The sequence below is a fragment of the Neophocaena asiaeorientalis genome, unplaced genomic scaffold, assembly GCF_003031525.2.
Source record: "Neophocaena asiaeorientalis asiaeorientalis breed wild unplaced genomic scaffold, Neophocaena_asiaeorientalis_V1.1 scaffold591, whole genome shotgun sequence".
Classification (NCBI taxonomy): domain Eukaryota; kingdom Metazoa; phylum Chordata; class Mammalia; order Artiodactyla; family Phocoenidae; genus Neophocaena; species Neophocaena asiaeorientalis.
Genome location: NW_020173494.1, coordinates 241,743 through 267,833, shown reverse-complemented (window position 1 = coordinate 267,833; position 26,091 = coordinate 241,743). Strand labels below are relative to the sequence as shown.

General features: G+C 42.4%; 1 protein-coding gene across 1 annotated transcript in view; it reads left to right on the top strand.

Moving 5' to 3' along the window:
* Positions 1 to 26,091, top strand: part of LOC112401331 (thrombospondin type-1 domain-containing protein 4-like) — a gene marked incomplete at its 3' end in the record, with an annotated part of 224,921 nt that overhangs the window by 4,972 nt on the left and 193,858 nt on the right. Inside the window, exon 2 of the mRNA XM_024747519.1 lies at positions 8,322 to 8,391. Coding sequence (XP_024603287.1) covers positions 8,322 to 8,391 — 70 coding nt within the window. The remainder of the gene's footprint in view (positions 1 to 8,321; positions 8,392 to 26,091) is intronic.

Below are 26,091 nucleotides of genomic sequence, written 5' to 3'. Positions count from 1 at the left end.
GGGGGGGGGGCGGATTCTTATTTTGAATAGTAGTTTTTGAAGAAATGCAGATGTAATTAGAGGGATTATGGGGTTAGATGGTGATTTTTATGGCTCTTACGAAGGAGAGTTCTGGATCATTTTACAGGTTGATGGCCCTAGGTCAAGTGTCTGGTTTTAGTCTTCTGAAAAGTAAGGCTTTTCTTTTCCTTGATACACACAGTAATATTACTGTAATTCCTGTCAGCTACTTCGCTGAGAAATACAACCAGAAGGGATTGAGGAAATGAGAGAGAGAAAGGCGGTTGTTCTTGGGGAACTGAAAAAGATCCTGAATACAAACAAGAAGGAAGGGGGTTGAGAAAGTTTACTTGTAAGTGTGAGAAAGAGAATGCCCAAAGTAGTGATAGCTGAGACTCCCCTCGGAGTGGAGAAATATGTGATAATTGCGAAGGGTCATGGGATCAATTAGAGTCCCCATGCCAGTGATCAAGAAATGAGGTGAGGCTTCCCTGGTGGCGCAGTGGTTGAGAGTCCGCCTGCTGATGCAGGGGACATGGGTTCATGCCCCGGTCCAGGAAGATCCCACATGCTGCGGAGTGGCTGGGCCCGTGAGCCATGGCCGCTGAGCCTGTGCGTCCAGAGCCTGTGCTCCGCAATGGGAGAGGCCACAGCAGTGAGAGGCCCGTAGGAGGTGGGGCAAGAGGAGGAGGGGGAAGAGAAGAGGCCAGGCTGGGATCCTAAGTATTGAGCTTCAGGTGTCAATAAGGCAGGGCTGAGTTGGTGTAGCCCGCATCTAAACCACTATCCAGGTGATGCTTAATAAATATTTGTTGAATATTGAATGAATAAGTTAATAATTATCCTTCGTGTGGGAGAAAAAATGGAGAAGATTCTTCTTTCCTGATTAGGATCTTCAGTTAACTATAAAAGTAGGTTAAAGCAGAAGATCATACAAATGATATAGACACACACCTTTAACAGTTTATTTTTAACTTAAAACACATGTACATTCACTCACCAAGTTTTTGATATGGGGGCCAAGGACTTTTCTTTGAGTGTGAACCCCGATTGTCTTTCTTGCACCAACCACACCCGTAAGCATTATCTGAGGTTTCTATCTGGGTTTCTTTAAAGTGGAATGGGAATCTAAAGACATTTGCAAAGCAATCTGAGTATAGAATGATTCTGGATTTTTATTATTTTTGCCCCTAATCATTTACAGTTGTCTCATCCACACCTAATTTGCCAGGTTTTTTTTGTTTTCTTTGGCAACTTGCCTTTATTGAGTCTTTCCAAAGCATTCAGCTTCGTTTGTGTAGAAACAACTACCAACTACTCTTTCTTTTTGCATTCTGCTTCATGGACCTGTGTACTATTTGAATATTTTATGTAATTACAAAGCCCTGGCATCGTCAATTTTGGGACCATGGTTAAACTCCATATAAACACAACTCGTCTGGTAGATGCAGAAGAGTACAAGTGTACCAAGGAAGAACCTGCTGGAATCTTTTGTGGGAAGCCCGGTAGGAGCCATCTGAATGGTAGGCATAGAGGCTAGCAGGAAATAAAATAGATTTTTGGAGGACTGCCCTGGCAAACCCACCCCTATAAAATGATGGCAGGCTTTCAGACAGTATTGATTTTTCTTTATGCCTGGCACAGTCCTACACCTGGCTCTCATCCTCATCACTCAGAACTTGACTGTGGGATTTGCTAGAACCTTCTGTACCAAAAAGGGTTCAGTGGAGTCAAGGTGTGATCATTGAGCTGCCAACTACCTGTTCCTTGTATACTCGAGTGCATTTATATGACTCAGGTTAACATTGGTACCCCTCTCACCCCGGGATCAGAATCAATATCTCCAACTTGTAGAAACCCACCTTTTAGGATTGTCTTTTTCCTTCCCCAAGTTCTGTTTTTCCAACAGAGAATTCTGGGATGTACTTAGAAGACACTTTCCTGATGAAAGTGTCGGTCACAGCAGCACTTTATATTTCTTGGTGACTGGCATTTCCTCTCTCTCATTTTTCTTTCTCCCCTCACTTCATTCTCTCCTTGCATTCTTTTATTCACTTGCTACTGATTAGCCCCGAGTCTGGACCAAGAAGGCGCTGGTCATTCTGCTTGCTGCAAAGATGTATCAGAACTGTTTCCTCAAGAAGCCTACCATGGAGCAGGGGAATTTACCAAAGGGTCTTGTGTCTTCAAAAGCTGTGCTGTGGGGCTTCCCTGATGGCGCAGTGGTTGAGAATCTGCCTGCCAATGCAGGGGACATGGGTTCGAGCCCTGGTCTGGGAAGATCCCACATGCTGCAGAGCAACTAGGCCCGTGAGCCACAACTACTGAGCCTGCGCGTCTGGAGCCTGTGCTCCGCAACAAGAGAGGCCGCGATAGTGAAAGGCCCACGCACCGCGATGAAGAGTGGACCCCGCTCACCGCAACTAGAGAAAGCCCTCGCACAGAAATGAAGACCCAACACAGCCAAAAAAAAAAAGAAAGCTGTGCTGTGACAGAACACCTCACTTTTCCAGAGACCCCAGTCCAGAAAACTCAAATGGCTGTGAGAATTGAGAGCCTGGAAATAAGCAATAAAAACCAATATGCAATTAGAATAGGTGTCCATAAGTCCATGCTCTAAAATGGAAACATTTACTCCACGAAAGCCAGGCAGGCCTTTTCCCTGAGCCGGTTTGATCTTGGCTTGGCTGCAGCTTGGCTGTCTAACGGTTTCCGAGGCCAAGGCGGACCCGAAGGAAGCCGAGTTAAGAGGCGCAGGCTCATCTGTAGGAAGGTAAGCGAAGCCTGCCTGACGGTAGGGAGGAGCTGGCCAAGGGCCAACTGGATTCAGAAAGCCTCAGGCTTCCACGGTGCCCTCAGGCTGCTGTGCTCCAAGGCCGCCGCCTTATGCCACACAAATTGATTAATACTCACTCTGGTGACTCTGAGCCATCTAAACAAGGTTGCCTAAGCGCAGCAGACACTGTATGAGTAAGCAGGGCAAAGAAACAGAATGTATTTTTTTTTAAGTTTGGGATTTCACTGGTAAGCTTCAATTATTTTAACATTTAGACTGTTGTCCAGTGAGAGTGGATGCATGAAGTTTTACTGTATCCACTTATTTTCTGATTACTTTTTGCAAGCAACGACAGAAAGTAAAACAGACGTGTGTTGCCCCAGCCTTATACAGACTGCGGAAGAAAAGCAATGTTAATAAAATGGCAAATGCTTGGTTTCAAGGTGTGTTGTGTCCTGGGAGGCCCCAGAGCACAGTGGTTAAGGGTCCAGGCCAAGAATCTGACTTTGGGCATTGAAATCAGGCTTTCCCACGCATTAGGTGTGTGTGCCCTTCAATAAATGACTCTCAGCCTTTCTGTGCCTCAAATGCCTCACCTGAAAAATGGGTGTAATCAAAGTGTCCGATAGGATGGTTTTGACAATTAAATGAAATAATACTTGTAAGCGTTGAGATCAGTGGTAACCACGTAGTCTTCTGTCATTTGTAACCCATCTCCTTCTCTTGCTGCCTTTACTCTTTAACTGCTGTCAGAGGAAGGCAGAGGGTTGAGCTGAACACAGTAAAATGCACGCTTAGCAAAAATGTTTGCGGGTGGAGATTTCGCTTCGATGCTAAGATTTTGGCTCTCTTTTGTGAAGGTCAGTATAATTTTATTCACGATCAGCTTGCTCCCCAAATATCTCCTGGGTTGTATTAACTGAAAAGGAAAAAAGTAAGGTTTTTTATTTTTATTTTTTTGCTCTTTTGCTTGTTTTGTGACTTAATATGCTCAAGTGGCATTGAATTCATTGAGATAATCCGAGGTACACAGAGGCTGTGACATGATCCACCCTCACTGGAGTCAAGGATGATTGGGGGAGGGGGGTGGGAAGGGGTTGGCCCAGGCGAATACACAAGGGCAGAGTCCCAGTTCCGTGATGTCAATCTTGTACCAAATTTCAGCGGGCATTATTTTCTACAGGAAATGAAATGTTAGAGTGTTTCAAATCTAGAACAGGGCTGGGTAAACGGCATAACTTTTGTTGTTCTGATTGGTGTGAAATGTTGGGCTGCTTCTCCTGCAAGGTGAATCGGAAAGTCTCGCTAGAAATGTGGCTTCCGCCACCGCTTGGAGGGGAGAGTGTGATTTGTTTGCCAAAGGCCCTGGTAGCCTTCTATCTGTCAAAACGTTGCAAGCCGGGAGCGGTTTGCCAAAGCAAACTATCAAAGTGGAATAACACACGAGTCGCACACACACAGACACGCACATGCTCTCCCATTCCCCAAACATTAATTTCGAACTGGGTCAGGAGGAGCAAGAGTTTGGGCCAGGTTGTCAGTGTTTTAAAGAGGTGTGGGCACAGCTATGGACTAGCAATTAGACAGGTATGTGCGAGCAGGCTGAGGTGTCCTAAAACGGAGCCTACAGAGTAGGGGTGGGAACCTTACAGCCCTTGGCTGAGTTTCATCTGGCCCCTGGGGTTATATATTGCTCTGGCTGGTGTGATTGCAGCGCAAAGAATAATTTCCCCTCTGGGGGAATTTATTCTATTCCATTCAGAGCAGAGCCCATTTACTAACTAAGGTTTTATTCCAGCAAGAATTTTATTGGGTATCCCTATGCATTTTAGCCTCACTGGGGCCCAGCTTGATGAAGAGAAGAAGCATCTGAACATCTAAACATAACTTGCATAGCATTTTTGCAACAAAAGCACCAACAAGCATCCTGCTGCCAGACCTTGTGTAAATCCTATGAGGATGAATTTTTGGAAAGTCACGTAGAGACTCAAACGCACACTGATTCTTATAAATCCCTCCTAAAAGAGCTTTGCAAAGCTCCCAGAGTTACTTTGGACATTTTGAAATCCATTAATCCACACTCTTTCCACTTATCTTGAAATTTCACAGGTCATAAGAGGATGAAGCCTCATTCATTAAATCAATGAATTAAGCTCTTCCTATGTAGCAGATACTTTCCGAGGTGCTGGGAGATAAAGTAGTAACAAAACAGACTCCCTGATCTCGTGGACCTTATATCCTAGTGGGCAGAGGAAGAAATTTAAGTGAATAAAGACATCCTGTGTGAAATGGAAAGTGCTATGGAGAAAGAGAAGTAGGCTGGGCTGGGAGAGGAAGTCCTGTTTTATGTAGGGTCAGGGAAGCCTTATGGAGAAGAGACACCTTTGGGCAGACACCTGAACGTGGGGAGGGGTAACCATATCTGGGAGTAGAGTTGACCAGGGAACCCTGGAATGCAGTCCCTCCAAGACAACAGGAAACCTAGAATTTTCCCTTCTCCCATCTTTCACTCTCTCTCCCACTCCAAGTCCCCCGACTGTTATGGAAGTGCAGCCTGGGATGAGTGGTTATGCAAAACGGCTCCTGATTGCATTACAAATATGTGGCTTAGGTGTGTGCCAAGAACTTTGAGGGGCTGAGGTGTAACGCATTTCTGGAGCTGCTGTTTGTTTTCTTAACAAAACCACACCAATCTGGTTTTCTTTTTAAATGAGTAAACAGTGCCAGAATGTGTTACAAATGATTCAGATTCGTAGGTATGGCTTCATAAGGTGCTTTCTTGTGCATGAACTCATTTGAGGTAGGTGGGGCGGGTTCTATTATTCCCATGTTACAGATGAAGAAACTGAGGTGCAGAGGTGCTTTGCCCAAGGTCATGTAACCAAGGAGCACAAGGTTGTATCCAGTAAGGATACAACTAGAAAAATAACTGTTCTTTTCCCATCACTGTGTTCACACCCTCTCCTTTTGATACCCCTGCCCGTACCTGGAAGACAGCTTAGGCAGTTTTCTGGTCCATTGCAGGCTTAATGAGCAGTCTGTCTTTCAAGTATCAAAAGGCCCCAAAAGATGTGTGTATGTGAGGGAGGGGGTAGCTTTAATGGTTGAATGCCCATCCTTCTAGAAGTTTTAGTTTTCCTTCAGTAGCTTTAGCTTTTGTTTTCCTTGAGTACTTTCTGGGTGAATCTAAGGCATCAGTAACTTCACCATCCAGGCGTGCACCCTTAGCCCCCTGTGTGCCGAGCAGCACAGATCCATGTGCCTGTGCCTTGGACAGTACAGAGAGAGAACATTTCCATTGTTGTAGAAGGTTGTCTTGGACAGCACTGGCCTAGAGCCTCAGCAAGTTTTAAATCATTCTTTGATTCTTTTCACCACTAATTTTATATTTTTCTGAATAGATTCCTTACTTGGAAGGATTTCATGTACAGATATGCTACATTAAAAGAAAGTCTAGTCAGATATAAAATCTTCAGTCTCTCAGCCAATTTAAAGCTTCTTTTTTCCCCCCATCCTGGGCCTGGTCTGGCCTCAGACCCCTGTAGTGGGAAGAGAGGGCTTGGCTGTTTCTTCACACTCCTAGTTCCCCTCTGTGCCCCGCTCCCTCTGGTCCTCATTAGTTCCTCCAGGACAGAGCGGGGGAGGGGACAGATAGCTGGGCAAAGAGGATCTCAATAGCATCAGTGCCCGCTGTCATCTGGTGTTGCTGTCCTGGCTTGGCTGATGTTATGTTGTGGATTCTCCTCTCAGGGCCCTTTGGTTGGTCCTTTGGAGAACCTCCCCCTCACTGGGATCTCCTGTTGCTCATGCCCTGGTTCAGGCTGTGCGAGAACTGGCTGCCTCTTTATCCCGCCTCTCCCAGCTCCCGGGCCCCATGGGTACGCACCACACATCACCTGTCTTTTGGTGAGCGATCTGCTTTGATGAGGTCCTTGCCAGAGGACCTGAGTCCTGCTTTCCATGGGAGAACCCCAGCTTTCCTTGCCCCTTTAAGCTCCAGGTACGTAGGCTGCTCCCACCCCAGCCCTCTCGCACCGCTCCGCCCTCCTAGACACTCCAGCCAGGTTTTGGCCTTTAAATACGTTTCAGGGGAAAATCAAGCACCGCTCCTTATACCCCAAACCCAGGGGGTCCAGATCAAGCTCTCGAATGGTAGCCCTCCTTGTTTGGCTGGGAAGAGTTCCAACTTTTCCTCCCCTAAGGGGAGTCGAGGGGCTGTGCTCAGCATCCCTAGCAAACTTCTCCCATTCACCAGCCCACACCCCACTCCTTGCTCAGCCTGAAGGTTTAGGGTGAGGGGCTGCGGGACAGGATGGGTGGGGGCAGAGGGAGGCACCTCCGTTTCTGGTCCTGAGTACACGGTGCAGCCCTTCTCTTTGGAACGTGTGTGTATGTCATCCCGTTGGTTCTTAGCTTTGGGACTTCAGTGCAACTCTAAGACAGCAACAAAAAGGATGCATGGAACACCTTGGTACATATCCCTTCCCCCTGCTTCTTGTCCCACCACACGGTCTTTAACCAGTCCGGGCCACATCCATTCTGTGTGTTCTGCTAGGACCGGTCTCATTTTCAGGCACAGTGAGGGTTAGGGTGGAATTTAGGGTTCTCAGAGACGGTGGGAGCTTTTCTAGCTCCACAGGCCTTACCCCCCAGATTCAGACAGGTATTCCTCATGCCTGCCTCTACACAGTGAGTTTTCCTTTGGACAAGGGCATGTTTCACATCTCTCAGTTATGTTAGAGGCCTCAAAAAGGTTGAGAAGCACTGGGTTACCTAACTGCCCTGAGGGTTAAACCCTTAAAAGAAGGATTCAAGGGCTTCCCTGCTGGCGCAGTGGTTGAGACAGATGGGAATGGCGGAGTTGGGATTCTGGCCTCGATGTGTTTGAATCCAAAGCTTCACGCTCTCCCAGCATACCCTGCTGTCTCGGGGCCAGCTGGCTCCTATTTCTACACCTTCTCTTTATTTGATGACAAGCCTTAATCAGGGCTGGTGACAGTGGGGCTTAACACAGCTAATCCCACCCATGGAGAAGCATATCTGACACTAAAAGCCCAAGGACGGGCAGAGGAATGGTTCCGAGGAAAGCCTGGAATGAGGGAGAGGAACTTCCCTGGGAGAAGCTGCCCCCCTCTGGCCTGACCTTACCACCTCCACGAGGACCAAGCATGCACGAGCACTTACTCTGTACCAGGGCACGGTGTGTTATCTGATACAGGCCTCCCCAGACCTCCAGCCAGCTTCTGTGGTATCCCCATCTTACAAGGGAGGAGACTGAGGCTCAAAGAGGTTAAATGTCCTGACTTGGAAACCTTGCCGGTAAGCGGTAAAGTGGGGTTTGATCCCAGGTCTGCCTCATGCCACAGCCCCGCCCGCAGCTGTCTCCTCTCCTGCGGGGCCCTTTGCATCTTCACCGGGTCACATCCAGGGCCTGGGTTGCACTGTGCTCTCCCTTCCGGTGACGAGACGAAGACGCGCCTTCTGCTGGATGCTGCTGCCTGGAATATACTCACAAGCCCTGCCTGTTGCTGTTTTTCTTTCTCAGTGTCCTGGGTTCCCTCCTGCTGCTTGGATTCCAGCTCGTCTGCCCACAGCCCTCCACTGAACACAGAAAGGTAAGCCACGGCCGCCGTTCAGAGGCTTTCCTTCTCTGCCCGAGGGCCTGGGGTTGGACCAGTCATCACCACCTTGAGCTTTGTTCTGTGTGGAGGTTGAGTCACCACTGATTCTCAGAGGAAGCACCATTCATAGGATGTTCACCAGTCTTCCTATCCTTCCAAAGTTCTTGATCTTCAAAATGAAGCTGGTGCCCAGAGTCAGTCTCTGATCCGAAAGCAGTGCTGGCTTTGTAGCCCGTGTCCATTAGAGTGGGGCGGTTAAGGAGAGATGAGTGAGCAGACTCTACCTCCCCTAGGGGTGGAGGAGCTTCGGCACGGAGCCTTTACCCCCTCTAGGGGCACCTCAGGGGGATGCGTGTGGATGGCTAGAGACAGAGCTGCAGCTAAAGCTGAGGCTGTAGCCATGTAAGAGCGCCCCTCGGAGGGAGCCATCCATGATCTTCGGTTAGAAGGACACAGCAGCCAGCGGCCAGGCGGGGGTGGGGGTGGGGAGAGCAGGGAAATAAGGATCCGGCCCTCTTTTACCTCCTCCCCTCCATCTCCTGCTGCTGACTCCCTAAACCTGAATCCAACCAAAGGACAGAAGACAGAAAACTCCCTTAATGCAGTGCCCAAAGGCCAGCCTCCTGGGCAACCGGGCTGGGTGGAGAAGGGTGGACAGAACATCTGGAGGGACAAACGGACAGTAACAGGCATGCTTCCCTTCAGGCTCTGTGTGTTTCATAGTAAAGGAATTATTCACTGCTGCCTAAACAAGCCCAATGCTGTCCTGCAACAGAGCACTTGTGTGATTAATATATCCTGAGAAACAGATGCATGATATGACTTTGGGAGGGTCCCTAAAATCCCTTTCTCCTACCTAGGAACTCCTTATGTCTACAGGTAATGAAATGCAGATACTTCTGAGAGGACTGATAGGTCAGTCATTTGTATCTAACTGTGACTGTGTTGGTTGGAACCTTTCCTAGAGGGGCTTTTCATAGGTGAAGTCCAGGAGAGAAGGGGGGCAAGAAAAGAGTATGTGTACAGGTTTGCCTAGATATGCACCTTCTTGGGAGAAGTTCTTGTCTGATTAGTCTGATTTATCTTAGGTCTGTGGATTATGTTCTGACTTTGTCTTTCTGGGCCAGATGTGAACCTGTATTGTGTCGTGTCCCCCATTAGGGTGTCAGCTCCATGAAGGTGGGATCTTACCTGTCTTGTTCACTCCCCAATTTCCACCTCGTGGAATACAGCCTGGCCTGTTGTAGGTGCTCAATAAAATACTTGCTGAAAGACTGACTGAATGAATGGAAAACATGGCCAAGATCTAAGCATCATTTTGTTGGAGTCACTTGGCAATTTACACCCCTTTTACTGTACTGCATCATCCCCATTCATGATTTCAAGAGTCAGAGAGGACAACTCTGGTAGATTGAATGTTTGTGTCCTCCCTGCCCCCCAGGTTGGTGTGTTGAAACCTAAACCCCTATATGATGGTATTTGGAGGTGGGACCTTTGGGAGGTGATTAGGTGATGGAGTGGGGTCCTCATGAATGGGATTAGTGCCCTTGTTAGCGTTATGGGAGAGCTTGCTGCCCCACCCTGCGAGGATACAAGGAGAAGTCTGCACCCCGGAGGTCGGCACTGTGCTGGCACTCTGACCTCAGACATCTAGACTTCAGAACTATGAGAAATCAATTTCTGTTCTTTATAAGCCACTCAGTCTATGATATTCTGTTTTAGCAGCTCAAACGGACTAAGACAAAAATCGGCACTGAGAAGTGGTGGTGCTGCTATAACAAATACCTAAAACGTGGAAGTGGCATTGGAATTGGGTAATGGGTAGAGGCTGGAGGAGTTTTGAAGTGCATGTTAGAAAAAGCCTATGTTGCCATGAATGGACTTTTAAAGGCGACTCGGGTGAGAGCTGAGAAAGAAAAGAGGGGAGCTCAATCTTCCCAGAGAATACCTAAGTAATCCCGAATAAAATATTGGTAGAAATATGGAGGTTAAAGGCCATTCTGATGGGGTCTCAGATGGAAATGAGGAACACGTTATTGGAAACTGGAGGAAAGGCTGTGCTTGTTATAAAGTGGCAGAGAACTTGGCTTGTTCCTGTTCTGGTGTTTTGTGGCAGGTAGAACTTGCAAGTGATGAAATTAGATATTTAGCCAAAGAAATCTAAGCAAAGTGTTGAAGGAGTGACCTGGTTTCTCTTGACTGCTCATAGTAAAAAGTGAGAAGAGAAAAATGACTTGAAGATGGAACTGTTAACTGGAAAGGAAGCAGAACACAGAACTTAAAGATTTTGGAAAATCTTCAGCAGATCCGTATTGAAAAGACTGAGAAAGCCTGTCCAGGGAAGGATACTACGGGTGTGGTTGAGAGACCGTTTGATAAGGCAATTAGTCAGTTATCTTGACAGACGCCAGGAGCTATTTATTGTCCAGGACAGTGGAAGAATGCAAAGGGGGCTCCAGTGCCTTCCAGATCTGGCTCATCTCCGCATCACCTTGCTTGGCGGTTTCCACTCCCCACACTCACTCCGAGCTCCTCAGCTGCGCCAGGAGCTGCTCCAGTGGGCCGGGGAAGGGTGTGGGCTGTGCCCAGCAGAGCCTTGGGGGCATGACTGCCTCCACCCGGATTTCAAAGGACAAGGCTTGAGCCCAGGTCCCAGGACCCCAACCTTGGAGAACCACAGTGAGGGCAGGGCAGCCTGGAACTTTGGGGCCCCAACCCGTGCAGGTAGGACCACGGGCCCAAGTGGGCCTGGAAGACAGAGCATGGAGCCAAAGAGGATTATTCTTAAGCCTTTATGGAATTTCCCCGGGTGGGATTTGGACTTTCTTCTTTCCTCGTTCTCCCATTTGGAATGGGAATATCTCTCCTGTGCCTGTCTTACCGTTGTATTTTGGAAGTACATAACATGTTTGATGTCACATATTCACAGCTGGAGAGCAGTCTGCTTCAGGAAGAATCATACCTTGAGTCTCACCTATTATCTGATTTAGGTGACATTCAGATGAGACTCTGGGCCTAGAGTTTAATAATGATGCTGGAACCAGTTAAGACTTTCAGGGTTACTGGAATGGAATGAATGTATTTTGCTTGCAAGAAGGGTGTGAATTATGGGGGCCCAGGGGTGGAATGCTATAGACCAAATGTGTCCCCGCAAATTCATTTGTTGAAACGTAATCCCCAGTGAAGGTGGAGCCTTTGGGAGGTGATTAGGTCAGGAGGGGATAAATGCCCTTATTAAAAAGATCCCAGAGGGATCTCTAACCTCCTCTGCTATGTGAGGACACAGGGAGAACATTGCTGTCAGTGAACCAGGAAACAGGTTCTCCTCAGACACCAAATCCACAGGCCCCTTAATCTTGGACATCCCAGACTCCAAAATTGTGAAAAATCAATTTAAGTTTTCCATAAACCACACAGTCTATAGTATTTTTGTTATAGCAGCTGGATCAGACTAAGACAGCTGTCTATTTTCATTATTATGTTGTATTATTTATTAGTGTTCAGGGTTAATCAGGGTTGTTAATCCTAATAGTTGAATCAATCTACCGGTGTTCTTTTTTTTTTTTTGCTGTTATTCAAATAGACCGTCATACCTGAAAATGTTTTATAAATGGTCAATTTACTTTGCTGTTTCTCTTAATTTTTCAAGTTAGCCTGAATGATATAAATGTAGCCTGAACAAAAGGTTCACAAAAAGGTATTGCCTCCATATTTCTTTCTTTTTCTTTTTTTTAATGATGTTTATTCTCTTTACCAAGCTGTACCATAATGTGCTTGGTAAGCCTCCATATTTCTTAAAGAAAATATTTGTTCCGAGAAATTTTAAAAAATGATTTATGAATGACTTTAGAATGTTGAATTTAAAAATTGAGCAAAAAGTTTCACATCTTGGTGTATGGTTCCTCCTTGTCAAAATATTAAAAACTTTGCAGTAGAAAGTTAAATTAAATAAATAATTTTTTCAAAATAATGTATAGATTCCTTTACTTGGAAAACATGCATTTTAGGACACTTCTTCGATATAATTACATGCATTTTAGCTGCCAGGATCATTGTCATTGTCATTCACCCCAGAGAAGAAAAGACTCAGTGCTTTCTTGGGTGGTGAATTTCTTCTTGACATTTTATTGGAGCTCTGTGGAGCTGTGACTGTCATCCTGCCTGGCTATATCCCCAAAATCCTGGAGCACAAGCAGTACTGGCAGTAGTAGCCTCCATTTATTTCTGCAACATAAGAAATAAGGAGATACTTATTAAAACAGGGGTTGGAAATGTTTTTCCATAAATGACCAGTTGTGACTGTTTTAGGCTTTCTGGGCTACAAAGTCTCTGTCACAACTAGTCAGCTCTGCTTTTGTAGCACAAAAGCAGCAATAGATAACATGTAAATAAATGTACATGGCTGTGTTCCAATGAAACTTTATTCACAAAAAACTGGATTTACCCCATGGCCCGCCATTTGCTAGGCAGCGCTCTAAAGTCGGGTAGAGAGAGGTTAACTGTAATTACTGTATATGTGTTTTGAAGTTGGAAATTGTCTCCTCCTGGAACCTTAAGGAACACAAAGGATTTGAGAAAAAAAAAAGTATATTTTTTCATTAAAACCTAAGAATTATGATTGCTATCCAATTGTTTTCATTACTTAGACAAATCATAGTTGAATTCCTGCTGACTGTTTTGTGGCAAGGTCCACTCTCAATCTGTAGTAGAGAGCAGCAGCAAGAATTAGAAAACCATTTATGGTAAATTCTTAAGGGACAGCATTACTGATTTGTGCATACTGTAGTTTAGTATGCGTATGAAAACTACCCTCTAAAATACATCTCTTTTCCTTTCTCATTTATTATAGCGTGTCCAACTTTAGCATATGGAAGCATTTCTACAGTGTAAGTTATTCTGAGGAAAAGACATAATTTGTAAATGCTGTCAAGTAAACTATGCATTTCTAAATGCTGCTTGGGTGACTGCATACATCTCTGTAAAAATTGTCCCATAATAGCGCAGGAAAAGAGGACTCAGGTGCAGAGTGTAAGTAGCCCGTTTGAGATATTTCTATCCAGAAGTCTTTCTCTCACTTCTGCAACATGGATGGCATCAGAAAGGATTGCTCAGCCTCTGTTCTTGGTAGTTATTTAGTGACACGTGGCAAATGATTTCATTTAAAAAACTCCCTGTGGCTTCATTTGCTGATAAGGTAAGCCCAAGAACAAAATAATCTTGACCAAGACTTTAATAAAAACCATATGTTATTAGTACGGGAAAATATGTAGATTGCAGAAAGCTTTTAAGTTAACGAAACTGTTCTGTCTGCTTGACAGACATTCACTGAGCAAGTTGCTTTATAAGTCATGATGTGTATGGTCAACATAATCTATTTCGGAAAGAATTGTGAAACATCGTATTTTATTCCTACAAATGGAAAAACATACATATACTTTAATCACAGCTGCTTAACTTGTTTTCTTTTTAAAGTTTACTTTTTAATTAAAAGTATGCATGTTTATTACAGAGAATTTAGAAAACAATGAAAAACAATGAAGAAGGAAATAAAAACTCACTCCTAGGGCCACCAGCCAAAGAGAAGTGCTCTTCAATCTGTATTTATAGAAACTCTAAAACAAGCAAACAAACTGAAAATACCCAGACACGCTACAGAATGAAGAAAGGGTGAAGTAAAATATTTGTTTTGCTAACTGATTCGCAAGCCACACTGTGAATAGCAGGGGACCTTGTAATGGGTTTAGAGCCTACTATTACTGTGTGCAGCTATTGACCTCAAATTGCCTCTTGACAATGTCCTACAACTGGATGTTGAACAGAAAGCCTATAGAAGGACAAGAAGAAGTTTTAGGTAACATAAAATTTCTCATATTATTGCTCCTGTATTCAAGAAGGGAGAAAACTGATGTTTCCAGAAGAAAATATATGAAAATATGCTGATGATTTGAGGTAGGCAAGGATTTCTTAAACAACACACTAAAAGAACTAACCATGAAAGAACGGGACTTCATTGAAATTGAGGACTTTTGTTTATCAAAATACACCATAAAGAGTGAAAAGATAAGCCATAGACAGGGTGAAGATATTCACAATAATATGTTTGACAAAAGATTCGTACTCAGATTGTATAAAGAAACTACTAATCATGAAGAAAAAGTCAAGCAATTCAATTTTAAAATGGGCAAAAGACTTGCAAAGTCACTTCATGTAAGAGGGTATTCTAACGGTCAGTAAGCATATGAAAAGATGCTCAATCAAAATCATTAATTGAGTAAATCATTAGTCCCTAGGGAAATACAAGTTAAAATGAGACACCACCAGAATGGCTAAAATGAACAACACTGACAGTACCAAGTGCTGATGAAGATGTGGAGCAACAGGAACTTTCATACATTGCTGGTGGGAGGTTAAACAGTGAACCCCTTTGGCAGCATATCTTAAAGCTAAACATAGGCTTTTTTTTTTTAACAACCTGGCTATTCTACTCCTAAGTATTAATACTAACCCAAGAGTGATGAGTGCATGCCTCACCAAAAAATACACATTAAAAACGTTCATAGAAGTTTATTTACAATTACTTAAAATTGGAAATAATCCAAAAGTCTATCAGCAAGAGAATGGATAAATAAATTATAATATGTCCATACAAGATAACATTAAACAGCAATTAAAAATTAGACGTCTGTTTCCAGCCAAAATGGGCCAACAGGGATCGGATTCACTCTCCCATCTAGAATAAGAGCAAAATGGCCAAGATAGAGCAACAGGGACCAGATTTCCCCTAATCCTCTGACCTGAAACAACCAAAAGAAAATAAAACCAAACAACATATATAAAGCAGTGTTTTTCAAAACACTGGACATCAGGCAACAAAAGACAGTGATCCCTCAGAGATGAGAAACAAATCAGTTGAATGTGAAAATTTCCCCAGCTAACTGCTGGGGAAATGGGAATACAGGCAGAACCTTTTGGCCTCCTTGAGTTAAGGAGATGGACTTGACAGTCCGGCAAGATCAAGGTGGAGAGAGTCTGCAGGGCAGAGTACCAGAGAGGAGAGAACTACACAAAGGGAAGACTGCAAGAGATCTGCAGGGCTTTCTCCTCAAGGACACAGTACTGCACTGATCTATTTTCCTCACGTGTGTGAGGAAACAGCCTGAGGCCAGAAGAGAATCGTCAGACAGGATTAAAGGGAACAATGTCTGGTACTCACGCAGGAACAGGAACAGTGACTCTTCCCAGCAGCCAGGCTTTATAAGCTCATAATCCAGGAGGCATTGGAGAGAATACTCAGGAAGCTCTTGCCTTGGTACTGCATTGCTCTGGATATGACAAACAAGTCATAAAAGCACGACTGAAAGGGTCAAACTGTTTCTAAATAACTTAGCTATCCTAGCACAAGTCTCAAGAATATAGGAATATGAAAATATCCAGCACCCAACAAGGTAAATTTTACCAACAAGGTAAAATTCAAGATGCCTGGCATTTAGTCAAAGATTACCAGGCATGCACAGAAGCAGAAAAACATTAGCATTATTCTCCATAATGAGGAGAACAGTCAACTAATTGAAACCAACTCAGAATGACACAGATGTTAGAATTTGAAAACAAGGATATTAAAAGTTATTAAAACTGTATTCCATATATTCAAAAAGTTAAGTAGAGGTTTGGAAAATATAAAAAACACCCAGGGGCTTCCCTGGTGGCGCAGTGGTTGAGAGTCCGCCTGCTGATGCAGGGGACGCGGGTTCATGCCCCGGTCCGGGAGGATCCCACATGCCGCGGAGCAGCTGGGCCCGTGACCCATGGCCGCTGGGCCTGCGCGTCCGGAGCCTGTGCTCCGCAACAGGAGAGGCCACAACAATGAGAGGCCCGCGTACCACACACACACAAAAAAAAAAATCATAAAAAAACAAACAAACAAACAAAAAAAAACCACCCATGTCAAACTTCTCGAGATGAAAATGAAAAATACACTGGATGGGATTAATGGAAGGTTAGACAGTGCAGAAAAAAAGAGAACTTGAAGATACAGCAATAGAAACTTTCCAAAAAGAATCTAAAAAAAATGAGGAGTATCAGTGACCTCCGGAACAATTTCAGGTGAGTTTTTATATGTACAGTTGGAGTACCAAAAGGAGAAGAGGTGGGGGGGGGGGTGACAGAAAAATATTTTTTAAAATATTAGGAAATGTTCTAAATTTGACTAAGACTATGAACCCAAGAATATCAATGAACTACAAGCACTAGAAACATGAAGAAAATGGCACCCTTACACCATTATCAAACTGCTTAAAATTAGTGATAAATAGAAAAATTTTAAAGCCCTTAGGGGAAAAAACATTCTATCCACAGAAACAAAGATAAAGATGATAACAGATTCCTTGTCTGCTGTCACTCATGCAAGTGAAGCAGTATCTTTAAAGTACTGAAAGAATACAACTGTCAACCTAGAATTCTATACCCAGGAAAAACAACTTTCAAAAAATGAAAGGAAAGATGTGTTCAAACATAAATGCTGTACCACACCTGTACCACAAAAATTGTTAAAGGAAGTTCTTTAGGCAGAAGGATAATGATATCAGATAGAAATATAGACCTATACACACAATGAGATGAACCAGAAATAATAACTGCATGGATAAATATATAAGGTTTTGAAAAATTATTTAAATCTCTTTTAAAGATTGACTCCTTAAATGAAAACAATATAATGTGGTGTGGAGTTTATAACATATGTTTCAGTAAAATGTGTGGCAACAATAGTGTAAATGCCAGAAGAAGACAAATGGAAGTGTAGTATTGTAAGGTTCTTATAATATATGTAAAACTGTATATTACTTGAAGGTAGACTGTGATAAGTTAAAGATGTATACTATAAACCTTGAAGTAACAATTCAAGAAACACAACAAAGAATTTTAGCTCAGAAGGAAATAAAATATCGTCATAAAAATACTCCAATAATTCAAAAAAAAGGCAGAAATAGAAGGAAAAGAGATGGGACAACTAGAAAACAAATAGCAAGATGATAGACTTAAATATAATTATATTAATAATCACAGAAGCACCTCAACTAAAAGGCAGACTTTGACAGGTTGGATATAAAAAGCAAGACACTCAACTGTATGCTGTTTACAGGAAACACACTTCAACATAAAGACACAAATTAGGTTAAAAGTAAAAGGATGGAAAAAGATATACCATGTTAACACTAGTCAAAAGAAAGCTGGAGAGACTCTATTAATATCAGATACAGTAGATTTCAGAGCAAAGAATATTACCAAGGATAAAAAAAGTCATTTCATAGTGGTAAAGGGGTCAGTTCATCAGAGGACATAACAATCCTAAACATTTATGTACCTCATAATAGAGCTTCAAATTACTGAAGCAAAATCTGATATAGCTTCAAGTAGAAACAGAAAAGTCCACAATTACTGTCTGAGATTTTAATACCGCTTTCCTAATACTGGTAGAGCACATAGACAGAAAAATCAGTAAGAATGGAGAAGATTTGACTATGACCATCAATCAACTTGATCAAATGGACATTTGTAGCACATTCCCCCAAACAAAATCTGATATGTATTCTTTTCAGGTGCATGAAGAACACTTACTAAGATAGATCATATTTGGGGCCATAAAGCAAGTCTCAATAGACAGGATTCAAGTCACTGACAGTTTATTCTCTGATCACTGTGGAATTAATTTAGCAATCAGTAAAAAAGATACCTGGAGAATTCCTAAACGTTTGGAAATGAAATAAAACACTTCTAAATAATCCATGGGTCAAAGAAGAGATGAAAGAGAAATTAGAAAGTACTTTGACATGAATGAAATTGAAAACACAAAGTATCAGAAATTGTGGGAAGCTGCTAAAACAGCACACAGGGGGAAATTTATATAACTAAATACCTATAAAGACAAAAAAGGTCTCCAATCAGTGACCTCAGCTTCCACTGAGGAAGCAACTAGAAAAAGAATGATTAAACTCAAAGTAAGAAGAAAGGAAATAATAAAGATCAAAGCAGAAACCTATAAGGTAGAAACAGAAAAACCATAAAGGAAACCATTTATTCCAAAAGTTGGTTCTTTGAAAAGATCAATAAAATGGATAAATCTTGAACCAGAATCATCAGGGATAAAAAAATGAAGACACAAATTGTCATTATCGTTATGTCATTATCAGCCTGTCATTATGTTACAGGCTGGTAACATCACCATAGATTCTGTAGATATTAACAGGATAATAAGGGAATATTATTAATACTTTATTCTTATAAATTCAACAAGTTAAATGAAAAAGACAAATCATTTGAAAGATACAGACTACCAAAGCTCACTCAAAAAGAAATAGAATATTCCTATATTTATTAAAGAAATGGAATTTGTAGTTTAAAACCTTCCTGCAAAGAAAACTCCAGGTCCTGATGGCTTTACTAATGAATTCTTACAAGCAGTTAAGGAAGAAATAATACTAATTTTACAGAAGCTCTTCCAGAAAAGGGAGGAGAAAGAAAACTTCCCAACTCATTATTCTATGAGAACAGCACTACATACCAAAGCCAAATAAAGATGTTACAAGATAAGAAAACTATAGGCGATTATTCATCATGAACAGAGATACAAAAGCTCTAATTAAAATTTTAGCAAATTAAATCCAACATTATAAGAAATGATAATACATCATGAATAAGTGCGCTTCATTCCAGGCATAAGAGTTTGGTTCAACATTTTAAAATGAATTGATATATTTCATCATATTAACAAACTGAAAAAGAAAAACCATATGGCTACCTCATTAAATGCAGAAAAGTTCTGACAAAATCTGACATCCATTCCTGATAAAAGCTCTCAGCAAAGTAGGAATAAAAAGAAACTTGCTATAACCTGGTAAAGGACATCTAGTAACAACCTATAGCTAACCATACTTCATGGTGAAAGACTGAATGCTTTCCTTCTAAGACGGAGAAAAAGACAGCAGTGTTTTCTCTCACCACTTCTACATTGTACGGGAAGTTCTAACCAATGCTGTCGGCAATGAAAAGAAATGAAATGTATCCGAATTGGAAAGGAAGAAGTAAAATTGTCTTTATTTTCAGACAGCAAAATTGTCTGTAGAAAATCTGATGAAATCTAAAAAAGACTATTAGAATAAGTGAGTTTAAGTAAGTTATTGGATATAAGGTCAATATGCAAAGAGTCAATTGTATTTCTGTCAACTGCCAATGAGTAATAGAAAATTAAGTCAAAAAGAATATCATTTACAACAGCATGAAAAATATGAAATACCTAGGGGTAAATTTGACAAAAGATGTGAAAGACCTATATGCTTATAACTATAAAACATTATTGAGAGAAATTAAAGAAGACTTAAATAAATGGAGAAATATATTGTGTTTATGAGTAAGAAACTCAATATTATTAAGATAACCATTCTCTCTAAATTGATATATAGATTTAACACAATTCCAATAAAATTCCCAGCAGACTTTTTGCAAAAATTAACAAACTCATTAAAAAACCTTTATGAAATGCAGGGGACCTAGAATAGCCAAAACAAATTTCAAAAAAAAGAACAAAATTCCAGGAGTTACACTACCTAATATTTGCATTTTTATGAAACTACAGTAATAAAGATATCATATTATTGGCATGAAGATAGATAAATAGTGGAACAGAATATAGACCCACAAATATATGGACAACTGAATTGTGGAAAAAGTGTGATGGTAATTCAGTGGAAAAAGGGTAATCTTTCAATAAATAATTCTGGGACAGTTGGATATCCACATGCAAAAGAGTGAACTTCAATCCATAGCGTGTACAATATGCAAAACTTAACTCGAAATTGATCATAAATCTAAATGTAAAACCTAAATCCTTAAACCTTCTAGAAGGAAACAAAGGAGAAAATACTTGTGACTGGACTAGACAGAGATTTTATTTTTTAGATACAACATCAAACTCATGACCTATAAAAGAAAGAGTTGATTGATTAAATTTTATCAAAACTCCTAACTTCTGTTGTAGAACACTCTTAAGAGAATGAAAAGGCAAGCCACAGACTGAGAGAAAATATTTACAAATCATATATTGATAAAGGACTTGAATCCAGAATATATAAGGAACCCTCAAAACCCAATAATAAGGAAAAACAACCTGATACAAGAGTAAGCAAAAGATTTGAAATGATGCTTCACCAAAGAAGGTACATGGTTGGCAAATAAGCTCAGGAAAAGCTTTCAACATCATTAATCATTAGGGAAATACAAATTAAAACTACGATGAGGGGCTTCCCTGGTGGCGCAGTGGTTGAGAGTCCGCCTGCCGATGCAGGGGACACGGGTTCGTGTCCCGGTCGGGGAGAATCCCACGTGCCGCGGAGCGGCTGGGCCCGTGAGCCATGGCCGCTGAGCCTGCGTGTCCGGAGCCTGTGCTCCGCGACGGGAGAGGCCACAACAGTGAGAGGCCCGCGTAACGCAAAAAAAAAAAAAAAAAAAAAAACTACGATGAGATATGGCTACACACCTACTAGAGTAGCTTAAATTTAAAAGACTGATTGAAAAAACAAAATAAAGTAAAAGACTGATTGTACCAAGTGCTGATGGCGACGTGGAGGAGCTGCCTCCCTCGTAGGCTGTTGGTGGGACTATAAAAATGGTAAACTATTCTGGAAAGCAGTTTGGCAGTTAAAAAAAATTAACCATATACCTATCATATGAGCCAGCATTTACCCAAGAGAAAAGGAAATATATATCCACACACAGACCTGTACATGAATATTCATAGCAGCTTTATTTGCCATAAACTGGAAACAACCCAAATGTCCATCAGCAGGTGAATGGATGAACAAACTGTTGTCTGTCCACACAAAGAAATACTACTCAGCAGTAAAAAGAAAGGAACTATTGATACCTGCTACAACATGGATGAATCTCAAAATAATTATGTTGAGTGGAAGAATCTATACAAAAAAGTGGACTGTATTAATCCATTTATATAAACTTCTAGGAAATGTAAACTAATCTATAATGATGGAAAGAATATCTGTGTTTGTGGGGGATGGAGAAGGGGAGGAAGGGGGGATGACCAAGGGGTACAAAGACACCTTTGGGGCGATGGATATGTGCATTATCTTGATGATGGTGATGATGGTTTCATGGGTGAATACGTATGAGCAATCTTATCCAATTGTACGCTTCAAATATGTATAATTTATTGTGTGTCAGTTATACCTCAATAAAGTTGTTAAAGATAAACTACTCGTATAAGCAACAACTGAATAAATTTCACATGAATTCATTCAGTGAGTTCACTGAATACATTTTTCTTATTGACTCTAAGAAACTAGACACAAAATACCTACAGTATGAGTCCATTTGTATTTAGTTCAAGAACAGACAAAGCTAATATGTGGTGAAAATAAAATCAGAGTAATTGATACCTATGAGGGGTGGGGGTGGGATTGACTAGTAAGAGGCATGAGGAAACCTTCCAGGATGTTGGAAATACTCTTGATCTTGACCTAGGTGCTGGTTTTTTAGGTCTTAAAAGTGTAAGGAGTCATACATTTAGAATGAGAATACTTTACGTACTTCATGTGTGTTGTACCTCAGTAAAGAAAAGGAGAAAGAAGACCATGCAGTGCATTAAATGCCCGTACTGAAATGGCAATGAAAGTCTTTGGAGCAGTGTGGGATTGTCCTTTCAGAGTTACCAGGAAACAAAGATGCTCTTTGAAGAACAGCATAAGACGCATTCTCATTAGTGAGTGTCCAGCCACAGAACCCTTGCAGAATTGGAAGCTGACTCTAAAGCAGGCACTGTGTCTTTTCCAGCTGGTATTTGTCAGACCTTCTGTTTCTAATGGCATAAACATAACTGACTGCTTCTGAAAAATTAAGAGTATTTCTACTTATGAGAAATGAAGAAATTAAACTAAAAGGACCTTATTAAGGACTGGGAAGAATGTTAATGTTCATTAATTCATGCTGTGCCGAATCTGTTGGATTCAAATCCAGCAGCCGAGAAGTCAAATTTGCTTCTATTACTAATGGAGCAGCAAGCTTTGGACCGTATGTTTAGGAAAGCCCTTGACAATGTAGCAGAAAGAGAACATCTTCAGCTTTTATTTGGGACATAATGGGGAATTCCTGGCCTCTTAGCCTTTTCTGGTTTAGGGCCAGGATTCCCTACCAGATCTCTAATTTTTTTCTGAGTGTGCTATTTGCCCATGGGTAGATGGCACAAAGTGGGACGCAGAATAAACCACTCTGCCTGGAACCCAGTTTTCACATTGGCCAGTGCTTGCTGACTTCCTCAACAGCAGACCAGGTCTGCCTTCCCAGCCCCTTAGGACTTCTTTGCCTTCTCCAACCTTGGCTGACTTAACTTGCATTGGGTTTTCATCCTCCCAGCCTTGTGGTATCTACCAGGTCTCTCCTGTGGAGAAGGAGTCTTGGTCCTATTTATGCTGATGTCCACTGCCCGTGGCCGGCGCCAGGAAAACAGGAAGGAAGTCACAGCCATCCCCTTCCCAACACGGAGGCTCTGCCTTTGTTAATCCTCTGCTCTGCTTCAGATCCCTCCTTCTCTAGATTGTGAAAGGAGTTCTTATCTTGTGGGAAAGCTCTAAATCAAGAAATGAAACATGAAAGACCTAGATAAACATGGGTCACATATTCTATTTGTAGAAGTCTGTGAAGATGCTGAGGCACCATCAGAGGAAGCAGACACTGGGGTCATGTAAGCTGGGAAAACTGGGGCAACCAGCCCACATTTTTAATGGCAAAAATGATATCCATTGAGTTTTGGTTTTTTTTTTTAAGATTTACTTATTTATTTTATTTATTTTTGGCTGCATCAGGTCTTAGTTGTGGCACGCAAGATCTTTGTTGTGGTGCATGGGCTTCTCTCTAGTTGTGGTGTGCGGGTTTTCTCTTCTCTAGTTGTGACGTGCAGGCTACAGGGCACGTGGGCTCTGTAGTTGTGGCGCGTGGGCTCTGTAGTTTGCGGCACGTGGGCTAGAGTTGAGGCGCACAAGCTCAGTAGTTGTGGCGCGCGAGCTCAGTAGTTGTGGCGTGCGGGCTTAGTTGCCCCGCGGCATGTGGGATCTTAGTTCCCTGACCAGTAATCGAACCTGCGTCCCCTGCATTGTAAGGTGGATTCTTTACCACTGGACCACCAGGGAAGTCCCTCCGCTGAGTTTTGAGTGTTCCTTCCCTATGACACCCTCTGCCCTGATCTCTTTAAAAAACTATTTTTGGTATTTAATTCGTACTAAGGTCAGGGGCAAAAAAAACCTTTGTTTTTCTACATCGTGAATATTTCTTTTGTTCTAAGTGATTTTCCTGCTTCACACAAACACACACAACCCAGTTTATAAATTCCTTCCTTTGGAAGTTTGTAGTTCCATTTGTAACAGTATTTAAAGATAAATACATTACAAATTTATTATTATTGTCTGAACAAACTCAGCACTCGTATCTCACATGTGATCTTACTACAAACAAGCAGAGTTCTACAGGATAGATTTTTTGTGTGTGTTTTGACCCTAACAAAGTGACTTTGAGACTATAAATAGTCCTAAGAAAAAATGACTATTTTATGTACTTTAATTTTTTTCTGGAGATTTCCATTCCCTCCCACACTTATACACACAAAACTCAAACCATAAAAAAGGTGTGTTTAAAATAACTTCTAAATTCCCCACTATGTTATGTTTCCAGGCCAGATTACAGTTAAAACAAACTTTTGACAGACAGAATAACTTATCACTTAGGCCACAAATCGTGGTCTTTGGAAAAGAAAATGAATAGTACAGTCTTAAGGCCACTGTCCTTGTGTGTATGTTAGTGGCCCCCCTTCTCGTCCAAATGATGATGTTACCCGATTCTCGATGATGGAGGAATTTGGCAAGTGGAGTCTTCACGTGCCAGCCGGCTTCCATCCCCCCCACAGGATGCTCACTTCTTGGGTAGTTTGGAGAAGTAGAGACGTCAGTGTCCTTTTGTTCCTAATTTTATTCTGTTTGTATTGCTTCTCATATCTTTGATGCATGTTTTTACTTACGGCTGAGTTCATCTTTTTTCCATTAACTCATCAGACACTTACCAAGTGCCTGCTATGTGAATTTGGACTCTGAAGCCAAACTGCTGAGTTGATACCCGGCTCTGCTGCTTACTAACTCTGGACCTTGGGCAAGGTCCTGTGCCTCAGTTTTGTCATCTGTAAAATGCAGATGATAATAGTACTTATTGTATAGGTTGTTCTGAGGATTACGTGAGTTGTATGTAAAGAGCGTAGGATGTTGTTGGACCCGGTAATTCGTATGTAAGTGTCGCTGTCATTGTGTGCTGTTGCTGTGATGGCAGATGCCGGCTTTGAGCTACATGCTGTGTACCCAAACGGGCTGCTTCTCAAGGGGCTTCCCTTCTAATGTCACAGGCAGGATTTCTACCCAAGCCTGATGTATCTAGACCAGAGTTTCTCAGCCTCGGCACTATTGGTATTTGGGGCTGGATAATTCTTTGCTGTGGGACTGTTCTGTGCACTGTTAAAAGTTTAGCAGCATCTCTGGTCTCTACTCACTAGATGCCAGTAAGACGCTCCTTCAGTTGTGACCATGAAAAATGTCTCCAGACGTTGCCAGATGTTCCCTGAGAGACAAAAGTGCCTGCAGTTGAGGACCGCCTATTTAGCTGGGTAAATCCACCTGCAGAGGCAGCACTGTGGTTCCCCCTGCTTTCGAGGGAGACCCCTGGTTACCTGTGGTCATCTTCCCTCTGAGCTTGTCGTTGAAGATCCATGTTACGTTTTACAGGTGTCTCTTAACCACATGTTTGGAACCATAGGGATATTTCTGCTGTGACCACTGTGGCCTCCTTAGTAGGAGGGACTCCTTTTTAAAATAGCCTCCTTCTCAGTTTCTTGGGCTTCTTTAGAAAGAGGAAGGAGAGGGACCTCCCTGGTGTCCAGTGGTTAGGGCTCCGTGCTTTCACTGCAGGGGACACCGGTTCGATCCCTGGTCGGGGAACTGAGATCCCACATGCCGTGCAGCCAAAAAATAAAAATGAAAAGAGGAAAGAGAGAGACATAATCTCCCTAGCATTTCAGTTCAGGGCTCCCTGTGAAGGCAAGCCCCCTGGCCCTTTATAGCTTAAGGAATTTACTGCTTACCGGCATGGGGAACAAGCAGGGATCGCAGGACCGCACATGGGGAACCTCACTGTGGGCGTTTGTGTGGCCGTGGTCCTTGGTCCTCGCTGATGGCTAACATTGAGGGAGTGCTCACCATGCGCCAGGCTCTGTGCTAAGCACGTGAGGAGGGTTGTTCCCATCCACCCTCGAAGGCAGATATTTTTATCCCCGTTTTATAGGTGGGGAAACCTCAGCTTAGAGATATTAAGACCGCAGCTGCCAAGTGGCAGAAGCAGGATTCAAACCCGGGCGACTGAATGCAGAGTGCTTAACCCCAGCGATGCTTATCCTCAGCAGCATCTCCCTCTGGTCTCTAGAAAGCAGCAACTCACTTCTTGGGATGTCCCCTGTCTGTGCCCTAACTAGATTTTGGTTCCTAGAACCCATCCTGGTTGTATACAGCTGTCCATCAGTAACTTCAGGCTGACCTGAGATGTGATGGGAGTGATTTGATTTTGTTTTGTCTGCGTGGTGATAATGTCACAGCTGAGACG